The 13,556-nt window shown below is 46.4% G+C and overlaps 1 protein-coding gene across 3 annotated transcripts in view; it reads right to left on the bottom strand.

Moving 5' to 3' along the window:
* ADAMTS17 (ADAM metallopeptidase with thrombospondin type 1 motif 17) overlaps positions 1 to 13,556 on the bottom strand; it is a 1,111,828-nt gene that overhangs the window by 888,252 nt on the left and 210,020 nt on the right. For all 3 annotated transcript variants that reach the window (XM_069625034.1, XM_069625036.1, XM_069625035.1), the window contains exons 5-6: positions 7,189 to 7,272; positions 3,315 to 3,472 (exon numbers count right to left, since the gene is read on the bottom strand). In XM_069625034.1, coding sequence (XP_069481135.1) covers positions 3,315 to 3,472; positions 7,189 to 7,272 — 242 coding nt within the window. The remainder of the gene's footprint in view (positions 1 to 3,314; positions 3,473 to 7,188; positions 7,273 to 13,556) is intronic.

Raw genomic sequence — 13,556 nt, 5'->3', positions numbered from 1 at the left:
CTCATCGGTGACTTGCAATATCCTTATAAGATACGATAGGGGGAACTGTATTACTTATAAGACAGGGCCACACACTGTCATCCCCTTCAATACATGGCCTCTTCCTTAATCTAATATAAGCGAGCTTCCATTTACAAATTCATATAATCAATGTAGGCTCTATTTGGATTTTAAAAAGCTTATATGCAGGTTTAAATGTGCTGCAGAAAAATGGTTTAAACATTTTAATAAAAGAAATTGAAAAACCTTTTTCCTCTTGTACTTCAATACAGCAATCACCCCTGCTTGGGGGGCATACAGGATCCGAGCCTAGGCAGGTCGTGAGGCCCTCGGCGAGTGCTCACAACCCCAGGGGTTCATCCGGGGTGTGAATATTATTAATATCATTTTTTTCGGATAATGCGCTCCACGTGTTGTACAAACCTAATCTCCCGTTAAGCAAGCTTTGGCAATGCCAACAGTTTGGGCTTTTGTGTAGGCATGGTAAAGTCACTTGGCAGGAGCAGCCATAGTGCTATTCACTGGCCATTGATGGCAGCAGGTGCAAAATGGTGTGACTGCCCCAACTTATAGCAGTGCCTGGCAAATGCCTAATGCTTATGCACAAGTCAAAACGGTTGGCTTTGCCAGTGCTTGTTTTTAACAGGCCTTCAGTTAAGGACACGCAGAGTGCTTATAAATCGAGTAGCTGAAGGCAGACCTTTTTAAGACATTGTTATTACACCAGGAACAGATTTACAGCTCCAATTGAGTCATTAACTCTCAGAGGACTGTTTTGAAAAAACACTGGCAGGCATTTCGGTCACACAGTTTGATGGTAAAGCTTGTTTAAACCCAGTTCAAAGAGTTCCCATGAAGAGGTGTTTTAGGGGGAGCAGTGGCAGGAAGTGGATGGGAAGGGTCATAGGAATTAGTATGGCCATTGTCAGTCAATGGGTGGGCAAATAACCAAACAACACCTGCAAGCTTTGTGTCCTTCCTCATTTGTCATTTCTCGTTATCCGCACTCGAAGGCATTTGTTTCGTTTTATAGGCGTTGCAAGTGACAAACTAAAAAAAGATGGCCACCACCATCGTAGATAGAAAAGGAGCAAAGTGACACAACTCTGGTCCAGCAGTTTAGTGGTGAGGAGGGTAGGTGGTGGGGAAAGGTTGCACGATGTCTCGGAGGCGGGAGTGGGCGAGGCAACATGGATAGGCTCCCTGTTGCCGCCGCACAATCAAGATGACGCCACCCGGGGAAGGGCCTCGAGTGGCTGGAAAACGCAGGTGGTACACTGTGTGCTCTCGCCCATGTTTCCAGCCACATGGTTGGCTGAGCGCCCTTCCACAGGTGCGAACATAAGTAACAACAGGCAGCTTCTTACTCACATGTATTAAACTTCAGCAATGCACAAATTAACATTCTACCATAAACAGTTCCTTGGCATTTAATATCTTTTTTAAGTGTCAGAGAAAACTATGGAACAAGCAGGGAATTTCAAAAGCTTGTAATGGATTTAATTAACTGCTGCAGTGACAGCTGGAATTCTGACCTTTGCTGGCTCAGGAAATAGGCTTTGTGACGTCACAACTGAAGCGTAATCACTGACTATGAAGCTGTTGGAGGTCACTTTCTTATTACAGGTCAGTTGTGATGTCACAACTAGCCTGTAATATGAACATTAATTAAGAACATGATTTCATTAAAATTATGAATAATGGAATTTTTACAGGGGTACTGCAGACTGCCATGTGTTATATAAAATGAGTACCTGGCACGCGCTGTCCACGGGAAATACTACACGTGGATTGGCTCTTTTCCAAGCCATACCACACAGTATTCCAGTGGACTCACGTAGGTGCCTGCTTTTGTTCCCGGTGGGGGGCGTGGCAGACCCTTAGCCAATGAGGAGTCTTGAAACGGGCAATTCCCGCTCCGAGCCTCCCCAAGGCTGGAGGCTGCCTTTGTCCCCCGTCGGGGACTCAGGTAAGTTTCTTTTTCCCTCCACCCCCCTCCCCTGCAAACTATCCCCTCCCTACCCTCCCAACCCCACTTACCTTCTTTTTTCCTTTTCTCAGGAGTGAACGTGCTGCGAACACTTCTGTTCCCAGCTCATCCGCTCCCAATGGCTGCCATGGAAAGCGAAAACAGACTACGTTTTCCCTTTCCCAGCAGCCATTTTATTTGACAGCATTTCAGAACAGAAAAAAATTCCATTAGTACCCCAGGCTAACGGGCGGGGGCACTAATGGCTATAAGAGCCTCGGCGGCAGGCCAATACCACCCACGGTACCTGGGGTGGTATTGGCCCGCTGCCTCGGGTCTTATTGCCACAATAACATTATTACTATAACTGGAATAGCCTACATTGTCGTGTTATGTCACAATGCTTATAGTTGAGCCCAAATAGAGCCGAGTTCCAGAGTTCCACCTGCCACAGGAGCACGTATGCATTTCTTTCCACGTAATTTCCGGTAACAGCCAATAATTAATAATAAATCGGCCGTTGGTAGTAGGTGTATTCTGTGCACTGCTGGACCTTAACAATGGAGAGCAATACTCTACATGCATGTCATTACTTATTTTAATCAACAAGACCCCTTTCTAATACACCTTAATAAACTGCTTAGAATATATTTTGCAACACCTTCCAATCTGCCTATTGGTCTTTTCTTTCATCCGCAGTGAGGTCACATGTTTAATATGTTTCCACGTTAGAAGAGGTCATGCACTAGAGTAAGCACGTGAAAAAGCATGAAAATGTGATAAGGGTAGAGCCATGTGATGTAAGGAAAAAAACACATGCTACCTTTCAGAAAAAGCTATGTCATGTCACCCAAAAGTTGGTTTAATAACCTTATGATATGATAGGTTATTTATAATGTGCTTAATACCCAGAGGTTTCTAAGTGCGGACCTGGGGATCAAACCTGTGTTGCTCCATGTCGTCTTGCTTCCAAGGCGAGCACGTTGCCCCTGAGCTATCCTCCCGAGACAGACGATCTTTGGCCTTAGACTCATCCATTATTGGGTCACGTAACTGCTCAGTGACCTAGAATATCTTTAAAACCTAGACGTACGGTAGGGGTACTTTATGCATTAAATTATAAAATACTGTGAATAATAATAGGTGAGGTGAGGAAGGGTAGCTCAAGGGCAAAGCGCTTGTTTTGGAAGCAAGACAACGTAGTGCAACACAGTTTTGAATCCTGATCCCGCGCTTAGAAACCAACCTGGTATTAAGCGCATTATAAAAGAGTAATTATAATAAAAGGAATTATGACAATTAAAAATGGCCTCTTGTGTGGCCGTCAAGAGTCTGTGTGCTCTACCTAGTCATGAAGACTGCGGCATCGACGGGCGGCGTATCGTCCTTCCCTCCAGGCACCTGGTTATTGCCGAGGTAGTTGGTGCCGCCATACTCCTCGTTCTGCCAGTGGCAGAAGCTCTCCAAAGACCGCTCCCCGTGGTGTCCAATAGACAGCTTTGCCTTTGGAAAATAAACAGAGAATGTAACCAATCAGATACTGTTCACATCATCTAGTTATGACTCAGAAATCTGCGGATTCCAATGGAATTGGCGCGTTGTGAGGTGAGCACATTTCACTCATCCGTTCATTCTGCAAACCATTTGAACCCTAAAGCACCAGCCCCATGATGTCACTTTATTATTGGGGTATTTAATGAGTGCGAGCTTCTGGAAGCAGCGGAGCACTTTACAATCATAGGGCGAAGGAAGCAGTGAAAAAGGGAGCGGGAAGCTAACAGGGGAGGGTGGGGGTGGGGAATTGCAAAAAGAGATCAACAAGCAACCAGGGAAGGAGACAGTAGGGAGCAGATCACTGAGTCTCAGGCAGTGTGGGGCGTGTAGGGTGTGTGGACCTTCGGCATTCCATGAAATGCATGTGCACACCCAGTGTAGGCATCGCTTGTAAGCCAACTCAAATAACAAAGAAAATGCTGCAATATTTCCTCCCAGAAACGTTTGTGATACACATATTTGGAAACTGGGAGGGCGGAAGGCTGGAGTTATCGCCCTTTGGCAGGTTGGGGCACCCCCTATTTGTGGGGATCTAAATGGGAAGTCTTAGCTCAGCACTGTCTCTTCAGCAGAACCCCACTTGGAGGTCTCCTTTTCCGCCACCTAGAGCGACCGGAAGTGACGTCGACAGATAGGCCAAGCACAGAAGTGTTAATAAAAGCACCACCGCGCCACATTAATAACCTTCTTTTTCCGGACACATAGCATGACAACCACCAACCAGCCTGCAAACACCACTTTTTGATTTAGCTCCACTAAACCGCAGGCTTGTCGTGTTTTAGGTCTCAGTTAAGGAGGTAGAAAACGGTCTGAAGGATGAAGGAGTGCAAAAGTCTAAAGCTCATCCACAAACATAATGACTGAAGAGCCCTCCAGGGCCAATTGCAATCATAACCATTGCACCACCTTGGCCACTTGCAGACACAATGATTTGGCTGCCCTCCCACATGGGCAAATAAAACGGGCACTCTGAACCATAGAGTAGACTACGTGAACCGGAAGTGATGCATTCAGTAAAGCGATAGTGAGCGCTGCCCTGGAAGTGCAATGTCACCAGGAATAGAGCATGACTCGTTAGAAGCCATGCCATCAATCAAAAGCCAGGCGAAGGTGAAAATGATTGCTGTCCTGACTGCAAGGGGGAGGATGTAAAGTTATGCCACCCTCAGCCCACTGGGGGTTTGGAAAACACTGGACATGTGGTGGGGGAGGGGGCAACAACAAGCGCCGCCATTACCGTTGGATGTTTGACGTAAATCCCCAGGACGTGTTTGACGCAGCATGGTCCATCTAAAAGGCTGTCCTGACTGGATGGGGAAGCCAGTGTGGGTGTCATGGTGGGGTGGACAGCGCCTTAGGGACCCAGCAGAGCGGTTCCTCATATATTCACATCAGTCGGAATGAAGTGCCCACAATCGCTGCCAAGGGCAGGGCCCACCGTGCAAAACGCTTGCAGAATTAAAGTCCATCAGAAGCAGTGTCGGGTAGGGGATTTGAGAGCTGTGAAAGCTGTCAGAGGCCCCCAGGGTAGGAGGAGTGAACAGTTCAGGGAGCAGCAGACCAGGCCCTGGACGTATGCATTGTAGGCAGGGACAGGCCAAGCCATCTTTCAAAGCCCAGCAGTGTGCAGAGGGCGTGGGGGCAGAACCTCGGAGTCACTATTCACACACACAGGTGTGGGGACAAGAGGACCCAACGGGGTTTACGTGCAGGTAAACGGTATGTTTTAGGGTACAAGCCTGGCTGCTAAGAAACCTCTACGGGGGTGATTTGATTCAGCAGGAAACCCTATTAACAGAACATGAACCGAACCTCCTAAGTGTATGTGCCTGTAGAGATGGGAAGAATGGAGGCCATATGGGGGGTATTCCAAGGCACTCCTTGGTGCAACACTACTTCTTACATTGTGAGTTATTCTGTGAGAATCTGGGTCACTTGTCTCCTACCTTCCACTTCCACTGTCTATAACACTGTGGTGAACTGTGGAAGCCCCATAGAACCATGGCTACTCTCTACCCAACCTTCCAGCTTCAAGCGACTCCGGAAGCAGCCGCCAGACACAGTCCCACCTACCAGAATAACACATCATCGGCTGGGCATGAAATCCAGAGAGGCCCACAACAACCTGCCACCTCGCCTGCAAAGGTGTCCACTGAAAACACTCAAAAACACCAGCCTAGCACAAATGGGCAATGCAAGAAGAAGATGCATGTCCAAGCGGGGTGAGCACGCTACAGTGACATGAGCGAGCCAAGACTGTAGAGCGCGCTCCAGTGACATGAGCAAACCAAGACTGTAGAGCACGCTCCAGTGAAATGAGCGAACCAAGACTGTAGAGCACTCCAGTGACATGAGTGAACCAAGACTGTAGCGCACACTCCAATGACATAAGCAAACCAAGACTGTAGAGCACACTCCAATGACATAAGCGAACCAAGACTGTAGAGCACACTCCAATGACATAAGCGAACAAAGACTGTAGAGCACACTCCAGTGAAATGAGCGAACAAAGACTGTAGAGCACTCCAGTGACATGAGTGAACCAAGACTGTAGCGCACACTCCAATGACATAAGCGAACCAAGACTGTAGAGCACACTCCAATGACATAAGCGAACAAAGACTGTAGAGCGCGCTCCAGTGACATAAGTGAACCAAGACTGTTGAGCACGCTCCAGTGACATGACCGAACCAAGACTGTAGAGCACGCTCCAGTGAAATGAGCGAACAAAGACTGTAGAGCACTCCAGTGACATGAGTGAACCAAGACTGTAGAGCACACTCCAATGACATAAGCAAACCAAGACTGTAGAGCACGCTCCAGTGAAATGAGCGAACCAAGACTGTAGAGCACGCTGCAGTGACATAAGCGAACCAAGACTGTAGAGCACGCTGCAGTGACATGAGCGAACCAAGACTGTAGAGCGCGCTCCAGTGCCATGAGTGAACCAAGATGATAGAGCACGCTCCAGTGACATGAGCACCACAGGAAACCCCATGAGAACCCCGAGAAACTCCACAACCTTCAGGAAAAATCTCAAATCCACCATCACTCTCTTCCATACATAGGAAGACCTCGTCCATCTACTGTGACATTGCATCACTGCTTGGAAGCAGTTATGTTAATTTTGCAACATGCGTGGCCAATGTCAGGTGAAAAATAGATCACGTTATAAGCTATTTTAGGGGGCACTTCATGACCACTTTCAGGAGCCAAAAGTTACTCTTAAGTGCCAGGCTATTATTGAAGTCTATGCAAAAAGGACGAGCATACTCGTCCTTGGCACTTAAGGGATTTCACTCTCTCCGGGGTTCAATTCTGCAGGCCCCCCACTATCCCCTCCCCACAAAGCCTAGGGCTTAATTTTGAAGCCTGGAAACAGCAGAAGGCTTGTCACTGGCTAGAAGGTTGTGCATGTGGTTGGTCCTTTGCAGTCAACACTGTCAACTAGAAATGAAGTGAGGGAATATGGCCGAGAATAATGACCAGTCATTAAGAAGTTTCAGCGCCAGCATTTGCACCTTTCACCCCTGGGGTTTTCTATTTGGGGACATGTCAGAGTGGATTCTGAAGCCGCACCTCATGCTCCCAACAAAACCAAATCGCTTTCAAAAAATGCAAACAACATCCACCTGTGGCCAACATGGCACAATGGCAGTACATACCGGGCGCTGGCGGAGCAGGACTAGTTTGGTGACCTGGATGTTGACTCGAAGGCCCAAGCTCTGATGCTGAAACATGTTGTACACCTGTCCAAAAATAAAGATTAAAATACACGTGAGAGGGTGCACACACAGGCATATATACGGAACATTCTAATATTGGAGCAATAGAGGAAGCCCTTGCATAATTTATTTATTTGTATTTAGTTGTAAAATGATCTTTTACAAGTCAATTCATGAATGCACAATTCTTTCAATCAATTAAAAATACAATTCAACAAACTAAATTCACAATCATACATAAAGTATTACATTAAAACATACATAAACATAAAACATATGCATTAAGATTTGACTTAATGCAAGTCCACAGAATTGATAAAACATTGATACTAAAACGCAATGTTCAAGTGCAATCAGTAATAGAATATCACTCGCCTGTGCACATTGTCAACATTGTAAAAGTACAGCAAGCTCTAGCTTCAGTAGCAAAAAAGGAAGGCCAACTGGAGTAAAAAGCATTATCCAAATTATCATTCAGTTCTCATGTCCAAGGTTGCTTCTAATATAACAGCAAACTCTATAACGTGCAACGTGTAACCTTTCGCATCCAGTATTTACACAGTAAGACCAAAACTCGATAGATTTGATCGAATTATCATCATGAGTAAAATGGCCAAGCAATGTCATATAAATATGTCTCCTTTTAGGGCATTCAGTCCACACATGCCGCGCCGTCTCAGTGTGTTGCAAGATCGCACAGATTCTACAAAACCTATCCTCTCTGGGGAGCTTCCAATGCCCGCCTCGAACAGATCTAATAGGGAGTTCATTGGTGCGAAGGATCAATCTAAATCTTTGCACAAATCAGGGCATCAGAGAAAATATCGTTGAAGTTTCACAAATCTATGATTTACCAGAGAAACTTGATCATAACTTCGGAGGAATTGAAGATGGTCTCCATTTTTCACCCAATCCCACTTGTTTAAACGTCAGCTAAAAGCTCCTGTCAGGTTTGTTACATTAGAACAATGCTGAAAATCAGGTTCCCAGTTTAAATTCAGGAAAAGTTCACGAATCAACGTCATGTGCCCACCTTCCTTTAGGGAGCCGTGAGTAAGGCAGTAGTTAGAACCCAATCTGCTCAATATTGGACGAATCGGAAGTGGTTTCAGGAAGAACTCTCCTCTCCGTTTGACAGCCATAGATTTCAGAGACACTAGGCCAAATTCAAGGTGGAGATACTCCATGGAGGTCGAGGGAGAGAGTCGCAGAAAACATCTCCAGAAAAATCCTTCAAGAACATTTAACCCTTCAAGATCTCGCATTTCGAGTGCCTCAAGGCCATACAAAACAACTGGGCAGAACCATTGTCGGTAAAGAACAAGTATGCCACCCAGGGAGAACCCTGCATGATGATACACAAATCTCCGTACCAACAATTATATATGTTTTGCTTTTAATTTCCTACAAGAAACCAATTCATGGTAGCCTTTACATTCAGACATTTCCATGCCCAGATATTTGTACCACTGGGTGTATTCGATGTGATCCTAGCAGAAATCAATGGCGGTTTTTTAATATAATATTGATTTAGTTTTTTTCAGATTAATGGATAATCTGTGTTCCTCCGCGTAACATGCAAGAGCGGTTAACATGGATCTCATCCCACTAATTACCTGATCACACAGCACAAGGTCGTCGGCATATAATATGGCTGTGACAACACATTGGCCAATTTTCGGGTGGCAGTTAGCATGTGTGCTAAGTCTGGATGGATGGTCAGATATATAGAGATTGAATAGCAGGGTGGCCTGCAAGCATCCCTGCTTTACCCCTCTCTCAATGGGTACCTCTCGAGATAACAACCCATTGTCACCAAGCCTGATCTGAGCAGTGGTGCCAGAATGACGAACCACCAAGATCTCAAGTATCCATTCAGGACAACAGAGAATCTGAAGTTTCTTCCAAAGAAGTGAACAAATAGCTTGATCGAAAGCAGCTCGAAAGTCAATAAAGGTAATATATACTGATGGGCTATGTTTGAGTTTAGCCTGGGCCATTACACCATCTAACTAGCAGATGTTATGAGTAGTGCTGGATCCTTTTCTGAAACCTGTTTGGTAATCGTTCAAGATGTTATATTCCGTGACCCATGCATGTAAGTAAACTAACAAGAATCCGGAAAAGACCTTGCCCAAAGTGTCCAGAAGGGACAATAGGCAGTAATTTTCAGGTAAGAAAAACGATCACCAGCTATGAATATTGAGACATAAATTGCTTTTTTCCAGGAATCTGGAATTCATCTTTCCCTACAGATTTTAGAATAAAGGTCACATAGAATAATTACCCTTGCTGTTTAGCTCAATCCAGCTGTGAAAGCATGAAGTATCACTGCCACGTTTACCTTTGTTTTTTTAATTATGTATTATTTATTTATTTAACATGCCATTGGTTAATTAACGCCATATGCACGAAAGAATCAACGAACATAGCATATAATACATTACCATAAATACAATAATGAAATAGAAAAGTACCCCTGTAGCCCCCCTCCCCATCGGCTTAAACATGGAGCGTTCTTAAATGATTGACAGGCGGGACAAGGCTCTCCGTTTATGTTGGGTCTCAGGTATAATCTGCTTGCACTTCTTTTGCACTGTCTCAGATAAAGCGGGATGTGAAAGGTTCCCAGGGTTCCTAATGGAGAGCTGCACCCCCATCAGGAGCCTTCCTGGGATGCACCGCCCTGCGCCTCGGGCATTGGCGAGGATGCTAGCGCCAGCGCTCCTCATTACCATCACATGTATATGTGGAGCAGTTTCTTCTGTCTCTATCCTTCGCTCGCCTTAACTCAGCTGGTGCAGAAGTGAGGAGCTGGGATCGGCTGTCAAGTGCTCAGGACCCTGTTCACTGTGCTTGGGAAGAAGCTTACTATTAATGGGCCCGGGGGCCCCTGCAACACTTATCCCCCCCCCCCCATTCCACTGTACTTGGCGCGTTCCGAATGCCACAAGGCCCAGTAGGACCACTGCTAGTTTTATTATTTATTCACTGTTATTGTTTTATCTCTTCCCTTTTGCCTTGTGGCGCCTTGAAACACTCTTTTTTGTTGTATAGGCGCCTTATCAATATCAGATAAATACATAACTAAAATATGCCTTTGACGCGCCCAGTGACAACAGGCAATGCACCTCTATTGACTGGCGTTATGGCGTTACTGTGGGGTCCCCAATCAATCTGGGGGGGTCTTTCTTAGTTTTGGCACCCTAGCTGTCAGTGGGTTGCAATGTTATTGCATTGATAATAATGGCTAGTGGCATGGCCTGGCAAAAGCACCACAAATAATCCTGTGCTTGCTCGTCTTACGTCCCACCGCCAGCCAGAAACTAGACCATAGAGTACTACCCTGCTAAAAGCTATAGGTTTGATGTGTTGGAGAAGGTCACGCCATGAAATGCATTTAATGTCAACACTTTCAGCTCTTTGGAAAGGAACAGTGCGTTGTTAGCACAATAAGACATAATGCAGAAAAACCAAAGATATAACTGGAATCAGGGGCATTTGTCAGGGTGACTGTCAAAAGATCACTGCAGGGAATACGAAACAAAATGCTGCTGTTTTAGTACAGAGTGTCATATATTGAGCGTGTATAACCTTAATACAATGTTGCTTGTATTAAGGTCACCGGGACCTTTTATCATGTGGTTTGTTTTGGATGGCAGAGCCCCTCGCTTTGCCCGATGTAGCCAAAGTGCGCTTAAGCGCAATGAAGAATACATTATCACTGCTATTTGGCTTGCATTGACATGCTGATTTCCTGTCTGATACTGCACTGGTCACCTGGCTACCCTCTGATTTTGGGCCCAGGTCCCGGCCCGCTCAGTTGTATACCCGCACTGCCTCTCGGCAACCCTTGCACTTGGGTCTGTATCTGTAACCCTACAGTCCCCCTACCTGCACTTTTGGAGACCTGCTGTCTGCACTCACCCTTGCACCTCCCACCTGCTGGCCTCACTTCCTGTTACAGCACTGTCTCCTCCCCTTTCCCCTGGCACTTTTCCCCTCCCCTCCCCTGCACTTGTGCAACCTCAATGTCACTTGGCCTAGTAAGATCGCTGTCTGTCCTCCCTCTGTTCCCTCTTCCTTGCCTCGTTGCGCCTTCAAATACTTGTGTATAGGCACGTTACAAATGCCATATCATATCTTATCATATCATATCATGCGTCCAATGTTGGCAGCTACCTTGACCTGGGCCACAGGGAGGTTACGTGATTTCACATCCTGTGGTGAAGTGGCTAATCCAGAGATGGAATCAGAGCACAGGTGTGATGTGTTGAAGCTGGTGCCAGCCTCAGCTCAGAGGCTGTTTAGTATGAAGGCAGCAGCATAAAGAGCGTGGGCTATAGCTGTACCCCAAAAGTACACTAATATGGAACCACAAAAAGCTCTGTGGGTACAATGAACCAGCTCTGGTTCTATTACAAGTTCTCTTGTTATCTACACTACCCTTAGCCAGTTTCCATGAGCTTGTCATTGGCACAGATAAGGGAATTTGGGTGCAGGAAGGTAAGGCGATTTCCCCAGGATTTCGCAGTGTGGTCTCAAGTGTGCCAGTCAGGATTCCAACTCTGAGCTCACCACAACCATCTATGACAAATCCCTGGGTATTGTCACATCTTCCAAGCAGGAGGAGCCTTTCCATGAGGCCAGGGAGGTGAAGCTGGGCTCCGATAGTCCCCCTGGTGGTATTACTCAGCGGGTGGATCTCAAGGGAGGGGAAATCCTCCATGGGGTTGGTGGCAATGGCCCTGGGAGAATGCAGTATTCCTTCACACCTTTGGTGTCCGCACCTTCCTTAATCCCCACTCAAGTCCCTCCCGTCCCCCACACCATGATTCATTATGGTTTAGCAGAGGAAATCCTTAAAGGGACTGAGAAGAGGAAGAAGGACACTCACCCAAACCTGTTTCAATAGATAACTGCGACGAGGAAAATGAAGCAAGGAGGCAAAATCCCACTGCAGAACCACACACGCGGTGCAGCTGCACAGTGGCAGGATTGATGGAAAAAAGGGAAAAAGAACGCACGTCATGGTCGAGCATCCACCCTGGAGGAGCAGGGAAGGAGACGCAGGTTCGTACCAAACAGCTCAAGAGCTGGAGACCGGGACGTGGACAGCCACAGGTACTGTGAGGTCTTCGCGATGTGGACCTGATCGGTAGCACAGACACTGAAAGCCAGACCAGCGGAGCCCGACCGGGAACAGTGACGCAGACAGCTGAAGGTGAGAGAGTGACGCTGCAGCTGCTGAGCCACGGGAAGAGGAACGCTGAGCACCTCAGGAGTGGAGGAACTTTGTTCCAACTCCCAAAGAGACCAGGGACCATCCTGAGAGTTCCCAAATGTAGGGAAAGGGCAGAACCGGTCAGGGCGGCATTCAGGGAGATAAGGAAGCTAATGATAATATCCTAAAGAGCACAGGGGGGGTAAAAGGGACCTTGTGCAATAAAATGCACACTTCGCAAACTTTATAAAACACCCTGAAGATTACAAGGGGATGAGCAAGGAAGCAATCAAACAGTCACAAACATTATACATCCAATAAGAACATCCCAAAGAGCACAAGGTGGTAAAAGGGGTCTTGTGCAATATAATACGAATGTTGCAAACTTTATGAAAACACCATGAAGATTACAAGGGGATGAAAAAGGGGATGAAAAAGGAAATGTTATAAGGCCTGTAAGAACATCCCGAAGAGCACAACTGGAAGGGGAGTACACTAGGTCTATCCAAGTGGACACTCGGTAGCGAAGGGACCAGAATCCTGTCAAGCCAGAGAAATGGGGTCTGGGACCCAGATAAAAGCGGGCAAAGCCCAACAGTGGAGTACATAAGGGTTGGGGACCCACATCTACAGCAGAAGCATTGCAACTGGTGGACTGAAGCCCAAAAACACGAATATCAAGGAAAGTGAAACTTGTGGAAGTCAAGTCTGGCAGGCGAGACTACCGGGCTTGATACCTTATTGGAAAAAGTCTATGGTGAAGTCTGGCAGGTTAGTGAACCAGTCCTGACAAGAGACCGGGAGTGATCATTTTTCGTGCTACGCACTGGGGGAAGATGTATTGCCCTGAGGATCTATTGAGCAAAGCTGTTTTCGCAAATAGTAGGAACCAAGAACTCAGGAAGGGGTTCCACCCTGGAGACCGGGGACCTGGATTCTCTTTTAATTGCAAGAACTGGTGAATAGCTAACATTGAACTATTAACCTTAAAGTATGTATATTCTTTTGGCAAAAGAACTGCCCTTGGGGTGCCAACAAACAGAATGGGAGAGACCTTCTGGAATCAAGAAGACACCAATTTCCC

Source organism: Ambystoma mexicanum, chromosome 11 (genome assembly GCF_040938575.1).
Source record: "Ambystoma mexicanum isolate Mex_15411 chromosome 11, UKY_AmexF1_1, whole genome shotgun sequence".
NCBI classification, from domain to species: domain Eukaryota; kingdom Metazoa; phylum Chordata; class Amphibia; order Caudata; family Ambystomatidae; genus Ambystoma; species Ambystoma mexicanum.
The sequence above is the reverse complement of the archived record's forward strand: the minus strand, read 5'-3'. Positions and strand labels throughout refer to the sequence as shown.